Below are 15,251 nucleotides of genomic sequence, written 5' to 3'. Positions count from 1 at the left end.
CTGTCTGTTCCCTCCATACCTGTCCCTGTCTGTTCCCTCCATACCTGTCCCTGTCTGTTCCCTCCATACCTGTCCCTGTCTGTTCCCTCCATACCTGTCCTTATCTGTTCCCTCCATACCTGTCACTATCTGTCCCTATCTGTTCCCTCCATACCTGTCACTATCCGTTTCATTCTGACACTGTAAACAGATCGAGGAGCAGACAGCCATGTCGATATGCTGTGACGGACGCTGAGTAGAGAAGGAGAAAGGGGTCTACGTCCCCTACGGCCCTGGTCAAAATGAATGGGAACATGGGTGTCATTTGGGTGACAAGCCAGTGAGTCCTATCTGGGACTGGTGTTCTGTACTGATTAAACCTGACAAGACGACACAACCACAAACCACAGCATAACCAACAATCAATGATCAATGCTCTGATATGAATTTAATGCGGCTGGGGTTGGATGGAAGCATTACTGTAATTTATGATGTTGATCCTAATTTCTTCTCTTTCTGAGAGTGGAAGGGATAATCAATGATCATAACCAAATGCTCTTCTGGGCAAAGATCAATTCAAAAATATGGATTGATAAAGCAGCCGGCCCAAGTATTTCCTATGGAGGAAACCCTGGTATAGTAAGGGACCAGCCAGACTAGAAGAGTTGACTACAGTAAGGACCAGCCAGACTAGAAGAGTTGACTACAGTAAGGACCAGCCAGACTAGAAGAGTTGACTACAGTAAGGACCAGCCAGACTAGAAGAGTTGACTACAGTAAGGACCAGCCAGACTAGAAGAGTTGACTACAGTAAGGACCAGCCAGACTAGAAGAGTTGACTACAGTAAGGACCAGCCAGACTAGAAGAGTTGACTACAGTAAGGGACCAGCCAGACTAGAGGAGTTGACTACAGTAAGGGACCAGCCAGACTAGAAGAGTTGACTACAGTAAAGGACCATCCAGACTAGAAGAGTTGACTACAGTAAGGACCAGCCAGACTAGAAGAGTTGACTACAGTAAGGACCATCCAGACTAGAAGAGTTGACTACAGTAAGGACCAGCCAGACTAGAAGAGTTGACTACAGTAAGGACCATCCAGACTAGAAGAGTTGACTACAGTAAGGACCAGCCAGACTAGAAGAGTTGACTACAGTAAGGGACCAGCCAGACTAGAAGAGTTGACTACAGTAAGGACCAGCCAGACTAGAAGAGTTGACTACAGTAAGGACCATCCAGACTAGAAGAGTTGACTACAGTAAGGACCATCCAGACTAGAAGAGTTGACTACAGTAAGGACCAGCCAGACTAGAAGAGTTGACTACAGTAAGGACCAGCCAGACTAGAAGAGTTGACTACAGTAAGGACCAGCCAGACTAGAAGAGTTGACTACAGTAAGGACCAGCCAGACTAGAAGAGTTGACTACAGTAAGGACCAGCCAGACTAGAAGAGTTGACTACAGTAAGGACCAGCCAGACTAGAAGAGTTGACTACAGTAAGGGACCAGCCAGACTAGAGGAGTTGACTACAGTAAGGGACCAGCCAGACTAGAAGAGTTGACTACAGTAAAGGACCATCCAGACTAGAAGAGTTGACTACAGTAAGGACCAGCCAGACTAGAAGAGTTGACTACAGTAAGGACCATCCAGACTAGAAGAGTTGACTACAGTAAGGACCAGCCAGACTAGAAGAGTTGACTACAGTAAGGACCATCCAGACTAGAAGAGTTGACTACAGTAAGGACCAGCCAGACTAGAAGAGTTGACTACAGTAAGGGACCAGCCAGACTAGAAGAGTTGACTACAGTAAGGACCAGCCAGACTAGAAGAGTTGACTACAGTAAGGACCATCCAGACTAGAAGAGTTGACTACAGTAAGGACCATCCAGACTAGAAGAGTTGACTACAGTAAGGACCAGCCAGACTAGAAGAGTTGACTACAGTAAGGACCAGCCAGACTAGAAGAGTTGACTACAGTAAGGACCAGCCAGACTAGAAGAGTTGACTACAGTAAGGACCAGCCAGACTAGAAGAGTTGACTACAGTAAGGACCAGCCAGACTAGAAGAGTTGACTACAGTAAGGACCATCCAGACTCAAAGAGTTGACTACAGTAAGGACCAGCCAGACTAGAAGAGTTGACTACAGTAAAGGACCATCCAGACTAGAAGAGTTGACTACAGTAAGGACCAGCCAGACTAGAAGAGTTGACTACAGTAAGGACCAGCCAGACTAGAAGAGTTGACTACAGTAAGGGACCAGCCAGACTAGAAGAGTTGACTACAGTAAGGACCAGCCAGACTAGAAGAGTTGACTACAGTAAGGACCAGCAAGGCTAGAAGAGTTGACTACAGTAAGTACCAGCCAGACTAGAAGAGTTGACTACAGTAAGGACCAAGCCTTGTGAAAACAGCTAATAGGATTCACTGTACATCTGCCTGACGACTCAAACTGAATTAACCAATCAATCTACAGACTTCAGTCTGAGACTGACATCATCGAAGTCAGTTTGTGGTGATGTCAGAATGAAGGGGATGTCGTACAAAACAAAGTCATCAGCGGTTGGATCGTCTCTAACCAATCAGAGTATAAAAGACAACGATGCATTTTTCAAAACGTCGCTTTACACACGTGTGCTCTGGCTCTGGTCCAAACCCGTCGGTTTCAGGGACCAATCAGAACGGCTAGAATGTGTTTGCGTTCTAGACAATCGTTGGGGAGACACTCATCGCAGAGAAGAAACTAACGTCCGTCGCTTGGCCAGAGTAAGGAGTTTGGGTAGCCAGGAAAACTGTACATAGCCTGGTCCCAGATCAGTTATACCTTAACTTCCCACTGTTGTTGTGATGAATAGTTCAGAGCTGAGACTGTCTAAAGCATGACTGTGATAATGATAATGTGTGAAGAGAATGCCCCGTCTTTCCCCTAAGCTGTGACTCATCAGAAGGGAACGCAGTAAGAGGAAGGATTCTCTACTGTGACTGTCGCAAATAAAAGAAACAATGCTCAATTACAGCTGCAATTAAGAAATATGAACAACCTCGATTTGTAACCTAATTTTGTACCCCTGTTTTATCCGTTCTAATGATCATTTATTGAAAGAAAAACATGTAGATGTTCTGTATTTGAATCAAACGGGATACTTACTCCACCACCGGGCTCTCCAGATGGTCCCGGGTTGCCAGCTTCACCGCTCTCTCCCTTTTCTCCATTACCTCCCATAGAACCCACTCCACCAGGAGGGCCTTGGGCACCCTGTGGATAGGATACAAATCAACCAATCAACTAACCAACCAACCAATCAACCAATCAATCAATCAATCAACCAATCAACCAGCCAACCAACCAACCAACCATCCAACCAATCAATCAATCAACCAACCAATCAATCAACCAACCAACCAACCAACCAATCAATCAACCAACCAACCAACCATCCAACCAATCAACCAACCAACCAACCAACCAACCAACCAACCAATCAATCATAAAAAAATGTCAGGTCATCATATGGGGTATGGAGCCGCATGTAATGCTATTCATAATAATAATATATACTCTAGTTTAATGACATGGTAACTATTCATTATAATAATAATATATACTCTAGTGTAATGTTAAACTATTCATTATAATAATAATATTGAATATTCAGACACTTACGTCAGCTCCACTAGAACCCTGGGGACCTCTGGGACCTGGAGGACCAGGTGGACCCTGTCAACGTAAACAATCAACAACAACACCATGTCAACGTAAACAATCAACAACAACACCAGGTCAATGCAAACAATCAACAATAAAACCATGTCAACATAAGCAACAAATAAATAAACATTAAGACCGTGACATCACAACAGGCTGGATCCAATCAAGTAGCTTGGAGTCTACTTGGCATTTGTACTCTGGTGTGATTCCAAAATGGCCGCCTTACCATCGGGCCGACGTCCCCGTTCTCTCCCTTCTCTCCTGATGTACCAGGCAGCCCCTGGGGGAAAAAAAGGAGAGACCCTCTTTATTAATACTCAACAACAAGGACGTGGCTCACATTGAATAATGTATCAATTTATTTACCTTTATTTAACTAGGCAAGTCAGTTAAGAACAAATTCTTATTTTCAATGACGGCCTAGGAACAGTGGGTTAAGTGCCTGTTCAGGGGCAGAACGACAGATTTGTACCTTGTCAGCTCGGGTGTGTGTGTGTGTGTGTGTGTTGAATTAATATTGAACACATGAACAAACCCGAAACTCTTGCAGAATAAAGACATAATTATTCAGCAGGAACACCTAGGTAATTATGGTCTACGGGAGGCCTGGCTGCAATCACACCATCTAAAATAACAAGTTGTGATGTGATTTGTCAACATCCACAGGAAACAGAAACTAAAGCTAGCTGAAGACAATCAGTTGTTTTCTTGTGTTGTAAAGAGAGGCAAAGAGAGTGAGAGAGAGTGATAGTGAGAGTGACAGAGAGAGACAGAGAGAGAGAGAGACAGAGAGAGGTAGAAAGAGAGAGAGAAACAGAGGCAGAGAGAGAGCGAGAGAGACAGAGAGAGATAGAAAGAGAGCGAGAAACAGAGACTGAGAGCGAGCAAGAGAGAGAGAGAGAGAGAGAGAGCAACAAAGACAGAGAGATACAGAGAGAGAGAGAGAGAGAGAGAGAGAGAGAGAGAGAGAGAGAGAGAGAGAGAGAGAGAGAGAGAGAGAGAGAGAGAGAGAGAGAGAGCAACAGAGACAGAGAGATACACAGAAAGAGAGAGAGAGAGAGCGAGAGAGAGAGAGAGAGAGAGAGAGAGAGAGAGAGAGAGAGAGAGAGAGAGAGAGAGAGCAACAGAGACAGAGATACACAGAGAGAGAGAGAGAGAGAGAGAGAGAGAGAGAGTGAGAGAGAGAGAGAGAGAGAGAGAGAGAGAGAGAGAGAGCAACAGAGACAGAGACAGAGAGAGAGAGATAGTGGGAGAGAGGGTGTACTGTAATTGATATTTGGGGGTAATAATACAGTTGTAATAGTTTAGTTTCAGCCATTGTGACACTATATGAGAAAATATATGGTCATTTAGTTGGTCATTGGAGAGAGTGCTAATTTATTTACCTCTGCCCTTATAAACACAGTGTAGACTGAAACCTCTGCCCTTATAAACACAGTGAAGACTGAAACCTCTGTCCTTATAAACACAGTGGAGACTGAAACCTCTGCCCTTATAAACACAGTGAAGACTGAAACCTCTGTCCTTATAAACACAGTGTAGACTGAAACCTCTGCCCTTATAAACACAGTGGAGACTGAAACCTCTGCCCTTATAAACACAGTGGAGACTGAAACCTCTGCCCTTATAAACACAGTGAAGACTGAAACCTCTGTCACTTGAATACTATTATTACCAATGCCTTAAGAATTAAATAAAAACAAGGCCAAGCTGGTGAATAGAGTGTGCTAATATTGTTGTGCTAATGTTGTTGTTATGATAATGTTGTTATTACGATAATGTTTTTGTGATAATGTTGGTGTGATAATGTTGTTGTGATAATGTTGTTATTACGATAACGACGTTGTGATACTGTTGTTCTTATGATAATGTTGTGATAATGTTGTTATTACGATAACGGCGTTGTGATACTGTTGTTCTTACGATAATGTTGTGATAATGTCGTTATTATGATAAGGGTGCTGTGATAATGTTTTTTTGTTACGATTGCGTTGCGTGGTAATATTACGAACAAATTGTTGAATGATAACGATACGATAATGCTGTTTCAATAATGACGTGATGCCAATGGTGTTGTGATAATGATGTGATAATGTCGAGATAGTGTTATTCTGACAATGTTGTTATGATAATGATGTATGGCTAATGTGGCTATGATGCTAATGTTTTTATGATAATGTTGGTACGAAACTGTTGCTGTGACAAGGCTGTAATGATAATGTTTTATGATAATGACACAATAACAATGCCAAGATAAGGTTATTCTGATCATGTCGATGTGATAATGGTGTTACGATAACTTATGTTATGATAATGTCTTACACGATGCTGTGATAATGCTGAGATAATGCTGTTATGACAGTGTTGTTGTGATAGTGTTGTTGTGATTGTGTTGGTGTGATAATGTTGCTGTGATAGTGTTGTTGTGATAGTGTTGTTGTGATAATGTTATATATGACAATGTTGTTGTGATAATGTTGTTGTGATAATGTTATATATGACAATGTTGTTGTGATAATGTTGTTGTGATAGTGTTGTTGTGATAGTGTTGTTGTGATCGTGTTGTTGTGATAGTGTTGTTGTGATAGTGTTGTTGTGATAATGCTGTTATTCTGACATGGACTTTTAATAGAGCAGCTCAATGCATGTTGTCTCAACTATTTCAACGATAAGCCGTCCTTTGATATAAAACATTAGTCAGCCACTGTAAGCATTAAGTGTGTGTGAGTGTGTGTGTGTGTGTGCGTGCTTGCGTGCGTGTCTGTCCTGTGTGTGTGTGTGAGGAGGGACAGAGATATACGCTGTATGAGCAAAGTAAATGTGCTGAGGTTTAGGAGGGACAGAGATATACGCTGTATGAGCAGAGTAAATGTGCTGAGGTTTAGGAGGGACAGAGATATACGCTGTATGAGCAGAGTGAATGTGCTGAGGTTTAGGAGGGACAGAGATATATGCTGTATGAGCAGAGTGAATGTGCTGAGGTTTAGGAGGGACAGAGATATATGCTGTATGGCAGAGTAAATGTGCTGAGGTTTAGGAGGGACAGAGATATACGCTGTATGAGCAGAGTAAATGTGCTGAGGCGTAGGAGGGACAGAGATATACGCTGTATGAGCAGAGTAAATGTGCTGAGGTTTAGGAGGGACAGAGATATACGCTGTATGAGCAGAGTAAATGTGCTGAGGCGTAGGAGGGACAGAGATATACGCTGTATGAGCAGAGTAAATGTGCTGAGGTTTAGGAGGGACAGAGATATACGCTGTATGAGCAGAGTAAATGTGCTGAGGTTTAGGAGGGACAGAGATATACGCTGTATGAGCAGAGTAAATGTGCTGAGGTTTAGGAGGGACAGAGATATACGCTGTATGAGCAGAGTGAATGTGCTGAGGTTTAGGAGGGACAGAGATATACGCTGTATGAGCAGAGTAAATGTGCTGAGGTTTAGGAGGGACAGAGATACACGCTGTATGAGCAGAGTAAATGTGCTGAGGTTTAGGAGGGACAGAGATATACGCTGTATGAGCAGAGTAAATGTGCTGAGGTTTAGGAGGGACAGAGATATACGCTGTATGAGCAGAGTAAATGTGCTGAGGTTTAGGAGGGACAGAGATATACGCTGTATGAGCAGAGTAAATGTGCTGAGGCGTAGGAGGGACAGAGATATACGCTGTATGAGCAGAGTAAATGTGCTGAGGTTTAGGAGGGACAGAGATATACGCTGTATGAGCAGAGTAAATGTGCTGAGGCGTAGGAGGGACAGAGATATACGCTGTATGAGCAGAGTAAATGTGCTGAGGTTTAGGAGGGACAGAGATATACGCTGTATGAGCAGAGTAAATGTGCTGAGGCGTAGGAGGGACAGAGATATACGCTGTATGAGCAGAGTAAATGTGCTGAGGCGTAGGAGGGACAGAGATATACGCTGTATGAGCAGAGTAAATGTGCTGAGGTTTAGGAGGGACAGAGATATACGCTGTATGAGCAGAGTAAATGTGCTGAGGCGTAGGAGGGACAGAGATATACGCTGTATGAGCAGAGTAAATGTGCTGAGGCATAGGAGGGACAGAGATATACGCTGTATGAGCAGAGTAAATGTGCTGAGGTTTAGGAGGGACAGAGATATACGCTGTATGAGCAGAGTAAATGTGCTGAGGCGTAGGAGGGACAGAGATATACGCTGTATGAGCAGAGTAAATGTGCTGAGGTTTAGGAGGGACAGAGATATACGCTGTATGAGCAGAGTAAATGTGCTGAGGTTTAGGAGGGACAGAGATATACGCTGTATGAGCAGAGTAAATGTGCTGAGGTTTAGGAGGGACAGAGATATACGCTGTATGAGCAGAGTAAATGTGCTGAGGCGTAGGAGGGACAGAGATATACGCTGTATGAGCAGAGTAAATGTGCTGAGGTTTAGGAGGGAAAGAGATATACGCTGTATGAGCAGAGTAAATGTGCTGAGGCGTAGGAGGGACAGAGATATACGCTGTATGAGCAGAGTAAATGTGCTGAGGTTTAGGAGGGACAGAGATATACGCTGTATGAGCAGAGTAAATGTGCTGAGGTTTAGGAGGGACAGAGATATACGCTGTATGAGCAGAGTAAATGTGCTGAGGCGTAGGAGGGACAGAGATATACGCTGTATGAGCAGAGTGAATGTGCTGAGGTTTAGGAGGGACAGAGATATACGCTGTATGAGCAGAGTAAATGTGCTGAGGCGTAGGAGGGACAGAGATATACGCTATATGAGCAGAGTGAATGTGCTGAGGTTTAGGAGGGACAGAGATATACGCTGTATGAGCAGAGTAAATGTGCTGAGGTTTAGGAGGGACAGAGATATACGCTGTATGAGCAGAGTAAATGTGCTGAGGTTTAGGAGGGACAGAGATATACGCTGTATGAGCAGAGTAAATGTGCTGAGGCGTAGGAGGGACAGAGATATACGCTGTATGAGCAGAGTAAATGTGCTGAGGTTTAGGAGGGACAGAGATATACGCTGTATGAGCAGAGTAAATGTGCTGAGGCGTAGGAGGGACAGAGATATACGCTGTATGAGCAGAGTAAATGTGCTGAGGTTTAGGAGGGACAGAGATATACGCTGTATGAGCAGAGTAAATGTGCTGAGGCGTAGGAGGGACAGAGATATACGCTGTATGAGCAGAGTAAATGTGCTGAGGCGTAGGAGGGACAGAGATATACGCTGTATGAGCAGAGTAAATGTGCTGAGGCGTAGGAGGGACAGAGATATACGCTGTATGAGCAGAGTAAATGTGCTGAGGCGTAGGAGGGACAGAGATATACGCTGTATGAGCAGAGTAAATGTGCTGAGGTTTAGGAGGGACAGAGATATACGCTGTATGAGCAGAGTAAATGTGCTGAGGCGTAGGAGGGACAGAGATATACGCTGTATGAGCAGAGTAAATGTGCTGAGGCGTAGGAGGGACAGAGATATACGCTGTATGAGCAGAGTAAATGTGCTGAGGTTTAGGAGGGACAGAGATATACGCTGTATGAGCAGAGTAAATGTGCTGAGGTTTAGGAGGGACAGAGATATACGCTGTATGAGCAGAGTGAATGTGCTGAGGTTTAGGAGGGACAGAGATATACGCTGTATGAGCAGAGTAAATGTGCTGAGGTTTAGGAGGGACAGAGATACACGCTGTATGAGCAGAGTAAATGTGCTGAGGTTTAGGAGGGACAGAGATATACGCTGTATGAGCAGAGTAAATGTGCTGAGGCGTAGGAGGGACAGAGATATACGCTGTATGAGCAGAGTAAATGTGCTGAGGCGTAGGAGGGACAGAGATATACGCTGTATGAGCAGAGTAAATGTGCTGAGGCGTAGGAGGGACAGAGATATACGCTGTATGAGCAGAGTAAATGTGCTGAGGTTTAGGAGGGACAGAGATATACGCTGTATGAGCAGAGTAAATGTGCTGAGGTTTAGGAGGGACAGAGATATACGCTATATGAGCAGAGTAAATGTGCTGAGGTTTAGGAGGGACAGAGATATACGAGAGTAAATGTCACATTTTGATGCCCCTTCTGACAGTGGTTCCATTGACTGAGCATTGCAGCGCTGCAGAAAGAGGAAGGGAAATGCCACAACGCATAAAGTCAACAGTTATGGATCCATTTGGTCTGAGCTGATGCATTTCAGTCTTCCTCAAATGCCAAATAGATGTATCGGGTGTGTGTGTGTATAGGTTTGTGTGTGTATGTGTGGATGTGTGTGTATGGGTGTATGTGTGTGTATGGGTTTATGTCTGTGTGTGTGTGTGTGTGTGTTTGTGTGTGTGTGTGTGTGTGTGTGTGTGTGTGTGTGTGTGTGTGTGTGTGTGTGTGTGTGTGTGTGTGTGTGTGTGTGTGTGTGTGTGTGTGTGTGTGTGTGTGTGTGTGTGTGTGTGTGTGTGGGGGAGGGGGGTTTATGTGTGTGTGTGTGTGGGTTTATGTGTGTGTGTGTATGGGTTTATGTGTGTGTGTGTTTGTGTGTGTGTGTGTGTTTGTGTGTGTGTGTGTTTGTGTGTGTGTGTGTGCTGTCAGAGCCTTTGTTAGGTCCTTGTGTCCTTGTGTCATGTGGGTCTGGGAAGGCCCTGGGGCACACACATTACTGTGTTGATTATAATGGGATATGGCTGGAAACCAATGGAGACTCTCCCAGTTACATTAGTCTACAGGCAGAACGATGGAAACCAACGGAGACGCTCCCAGTAACATTAGTCCACAGGCAGAATGATGGAAACCAACGGAGACTCTCCCAGTTACATTAGTCCACAGGCAGAACGCCTGGAAACCAACGGAGACGCTCCCAGTTACATTAGTCTACAGGCAGAATGATGGAAACCAACGGAGATTCTCCCAGTTACATTAGTCCACAGGCAGAACGCCTGGAAACCAACGGAGACTCTCCCAGTTACATTAGTCCACAGGCAGAACGCCTGGAAACCAACGGAGACTTTCCCAGTTACATTAGTCCACAGGCAGAACGCCTGGAAACCAACGGAGACTCTCCCAGTAACATTAGTCCACAGGCAGAACGCCTGGAAACCAACGGAGACTCTCCCAGTAACATTAGTCCACAGGCAGAACGCCTGGAAACCAACGGAGACTCTCCCAGTTACATTAGTCCACAGGCAGAACGTATGGAGATGGATGTTCAGTACTGTCTGCATTAGGACTGGTTGAGCTTCAGGTGAAAACACGACAGGCGAAGAGGCTACACACTGTAAAAAGTGGGACAGCGCTGTTGTTCATCCAAAGTGTTTTTTCTTCTTCTGATTTGTACGATCGAAAAAATTTAGTTTTCTTAAAAAAAAAAAAATCTATTCTTTTCTAAATTTGTCTGAAATTAAATAATGAATTTGATCAATGTGATTTTTAGTTGTTGTATTGAATGAAATGTTCTATATCCCTTTAAACACCTCATGCACATTCACATTGCATAGCAGTGTATGAGGGGGAGGGGCAATGTAGCGCTGTCAGCCTATCACAAGAGTTAGAGGCGTGACTTTCAGTTTGTTATTTTTGGCCACCCGTGAGAGTGAATGTCATTCCGGGTAATGTGTTGTGATGTATATTCGTTATTTCGTTATTCGTTATTTCATGTTATTGAACCAACTTAAATTCTTGATTTACAGGGAACGTATTTAATTGTTTGTAAGCCAATTGAAGACATTTGAATTGGTACAGTAATTCCAACGTGAAATATCAACTTGCAACAACATGACAAATTGGGTTGTAGTGTATCAAACATCGAACATTAGGATTTATGTTCTTTATTGCATGTTATAAAATAAATAAAAATATAACTAGGCAAGTCAGTTAAAAAAGAACAAATTCTTATTTACAATGACGGCCTGCCCCGGCCAAACCCGACGCTGGGCCAATTGTGCACCGCCCTTTGGGACTCCCAATCACGACTGCATGCGATGCAGCCTGGATTCAAACCAGGGTCTGTAGTGATGCCTCTAGCACTGAGATGCAGAGACTTTAGACCGCTTAGGCCACTCGGGATATTAGGTATTGAATGTTGAAAGAAATAGGTTGCAACTTGAAATATAGTTTTTTTTAACGATTAAATAGAACCGCTGGCATTGAATCATATATTTGGTTTCAACAAATGTACTTTTGATTTTTCAATTTAGAAAAAAACAAACATATTTACTTGCAACCAATTTAAGAGACTTTTTTAAAGACACATTTTGACAGTGTAGTACATACCACTAATACAATGCATCAACGTTTTCTGTTTTGCTGTAAACTATATAGTGTGAGAATTATAGAGGAGAGATTAACTGAAGCCAACGATGGCGACGCCTGATGTCCGACGCTGTCTGTTTGTGTGTGTGTGTGTGTGTGTGTGTGCATGTGTGTGGGTGTGTGTGTGTGTGTGTGTGTGTGTGTGTGTGTGTGTGTGTGTGTGTGTGTGTGTGTGTGTGTGTGTGTGTGTGTGTGTGTGTGTGTGTGTGTGTGTGTGTGTGTGTGTGTGTGTGTGTGGGGAGGGGGGTTTATGTGTGTGTGTGTGTGGGTTTATGTGTGTGTGTGTATGGGTTTATGTGTGTGTGTGTTTGTGTGTGTGTGTGTGTTTGTGTGTGTGTGTGTTTGTGTGTGTGTGTGTGCTGTCAGAGCCTTTGTTAGGTCCTTGTGTCCTTGTGTCATGTGGGTCTGGGAAGGCCCTGGGGCACACACATTACTGTGTTGATTATAATGGGATATGGCTGGAAACCAATGGAGACTCTCCCAGTTACATTAGTCTACAGGCAGAACGATGGAAACCAACGGAGACGCTCCCAGTAACATTAGTCCACAGGCAGAATGATGGAAACCAACGGAGACTCTCCCAGTTACATTAGTCCACAGGCAGAACGCCTGGAAACCAACGGAGACGCTCCCAGTTACATTAGTCTACAGGCAGAATGATGGAAACCAACGGAGATTCTCCCAGTTACATTAGTCCACAGGCAGAACGCCTGGAAACCAACGGAGACTCTCCCAGTTACATTAGTCCACAGGCAGAACGCCTGGAAACCAACGGAGACTTTCCCAGTTACATTAGTCCACAGGCAGAACGCCTGGAAACCAACGGAGACTCTCCCAGTAACATTAGTCCACAGGCAGAACGCCTGGAAACCAACGGAGACTCTCCCAGTAACATTAGTCCACAGGCAGAACGCCTGGAAACCAACGGAGACTCTCCCAGTTACATTAGTCCACAGGCAGAACGTATGGAGATGGATGTTCAGTACTGTCTGCATTAGGACTGGTTGAGCTTCAGGTGAAAACACGACAGGCGAAGAGGCTACACACTGTAAAAAGTGGGACAGCGCTGTTGTTCATCCAAAGTGTTTTTCTTCTTCTGATTTGTACGATCGAAAAAATTTAGTTTTCTTAAAAAAAAAAAAATCTATTCTTTTCTAAATTTGTCTGAAATTAAATAATGAATTTGATCAATGTGATTTTTAGTTGTTGTATTGAATGAAATGTTCTATATCCCTTTAAACACCTCATGCACATTCACATTGCATAGCAGTGTATGAGGGGGAGGGGCAATGTAGCGCTGTCAGCCTATCACAAGAGTTAGAGGCGTGACTTTCAGTTTGTTATTTTTGGCCACCCGTGAGAGTGAATGTCATTCCGGGTAATGTGTTGTGATGTATATTCGTTATTTCGTTATTCGTTATTTCATGTTATTGAACCAACTTAAATTCTTGATTTACAGGGAACGTATTTATGTCATGTTTGTCATTTATTATCTTGTCTTGTCCCTGTGCTTCCCATTCTATTCGTTTCCCTCTGCTGGTCTTATTTGGTTCTTTCCCTCCTTCTAGCCCTCTCTCTCCCCCTCCCTCTCTCACTCTCTCGCTCTCTCTTCTCTCTATCGTTCCGTTCCTGCTCCCAGCTGTTCCTATTCCCCTAATCATCATTTAGTCTTCCCACACCTGTTCCCGATCCTTTCCCCTGATTAGAGTCCCTATTTATTCCTTTGTGTTCCGTTCCTGTGCCGTCGGTTCCTTGTATTGTATTCACCATGCTGTGATTGCGTTTCGCCCTGTCCTGTCGTGTTTTTGCCGTGATTGTGTATCACCCTGTCCTGTCGTGTTTTGTGCCTTCATCAGATGCTGCGTGTGAGCAGGTGTCTCAGTCGACTACGGCCTGCGCCTACCCGAAGCGACCTGCAGTCTGTGGCCGCTTCTCCAGTTGTTTTCCCCTCTACAAATCTAGAGGATTTCTGTTATTCCGTTTTGGACTTTAATAAACTCTGTTTCTGTTAAGTCGCGTTTGGGTCCTCTTTCACCTGCATGACAGAAGGAACCGACCAAGGAATGGACCCAGCGACTTCAGACGCTGTTTACACTGCCGTCAAGATCCAAGGAGCCATGCTCGGCAGACACGAGCAGGAATTGTCTGCTGCTCGCCATGCCGTGGAGAACCTGGCCGCTCAGGTTTCCGACCTCTCTGGACAGTTCCAGAGTCTACGTCTCGTGCCACCTGTTACTTCCTGGCCTGCCGAGCCTCCAGAACCTAGGGTTAATAACCCACCTTGCTACTCCGGGCAGCCCACTGAGTGCCGCTCCTTTCTCACGCAGTGTGAGATTGTGTTCTCTCTCCAACCCAACACATACTCTAGAGAGAGAGCTCGAGTTGCTTACGTCATTTCACTCCTTACTGGCCGGGCTCGAGAATGGGGCACAGCTATCTGGGAGGCAAGGGCTGATTGCTCTAACAAATTCCAGAACTTTAAAGAGGAGATGATTCGGGTTTTTGACCGTTCAGTTTTTGGTGGGGAGGCTTCTAGGGCCCTGGCTTCCTTATGCCAAGGTGAACGGTCCATAACGGATTATTCCATTGAGTTTCGCACTCTTGCTGCCTCTAGTGAGTGGAACGAGCCGGCGCTGCTCGCTCGTTTTCTGGAGGGACTCCACGCAGTGGTTAAGGATGAGATTCTCTCCCGGGAGGTTCCTTCAGATGTGGACTCTTTGATTGCTCTCGCCATCCGCATAGAACGACGGGTAGATCTTCGTCACCGGGCTCGTGGAAGAGAGCTCGCATCAACGGTGTTTCCCTGCTCCGCATCGCAACCATCTCCCTCCTCTGGCTTTGAGACTGAGCCCATGCAGCTGGGAGGGATTCGCATCTCGACTAAGGAGAGGGAACGGAGGATCACCAACCGCCTGTGCCTCTATTGCGGAGTTGCTGGACATTTTGTTAATTCATGTCCAGTAAGAGGCCAGAGCCCATCAGTAAGCGGAGGGCTACTGGTGAGCGCTACTACTCAGGTCCCTTCATCTAGATCTTGTACTACTATGTCGGTCCATCTACGCTGGACCGGTTCGGGTGCTACATGCAGTGCCTTGATTGACTCTGGGGCTGAGGGTTGTTTCATGGACGAAGCATGGGTTCGGAAACATAACATTCCTTTCAGACCGTTAGACAAGCCTACGCCCATGTTTGCCTTAGATGGTAGTCATCTTCCCAGTATCAAATTTGAGACACTACCTTTAACTCTCACAGTATCTGGTAACCACAGTGAGACTATTTCTTTTTGATTTTCCGTTCACCGTTTACACCTG

At 44.7% G+C, this 15,251-nt stretch overlaps 1 protein-coding gene across 1 annotated transcript in view; it reads right to left on the bottom strand.

Moving 5' to 3' along the window:
• Positions 1–3,123: 3,123 nt before the first annotated feature.
• The window catches only part of LOC124028219 (collagen alpha-1(XI) chain-like), a gene marked incomplete at both ends in the record, with an annotated part of 31,876 nt that continues 19,748 nt past the window's right edge, over positions 3,124–15,251 (bottom strand). Inside the window, 3 exons of the mRNA XM_046340333.1 lie at positions 3,124–3,231; positions 3,640–3,693; positions 3,911–3,964. Of these exons, the coding sequence (XP_046196289.1) occupies positions 3,124–3,231; positions 3,640–3,693; positions 3,911–3,964 (216 nt within the window). The remainder of the gene's footprint in view (positions 3,232–3,639; positions 3,694–3,910; positions 3,965–15,251) is intronic.

This window comes from Oncorhynchus gorbuscha, unplaced genomic scaffold (assembly GCF_021184085.1).
Source record: "Oncorhynchus gorbuscha isolate QuinsamMale2020 ecotype Even-year unplaced genomic scaffold, OgorEven_v1.0 Un_scaffold_3862, whole genome shotgun sequence".
NCBI lineage: Eukaryota > Metazoa > Chordata > Actinopteri > Salmoniformes > Salmonidae > Oncorhynchus > Oncorhynchus gorbuscha.
This window is presented reverse-complemented; position numbering and strand designations above follow the sequence as displayed.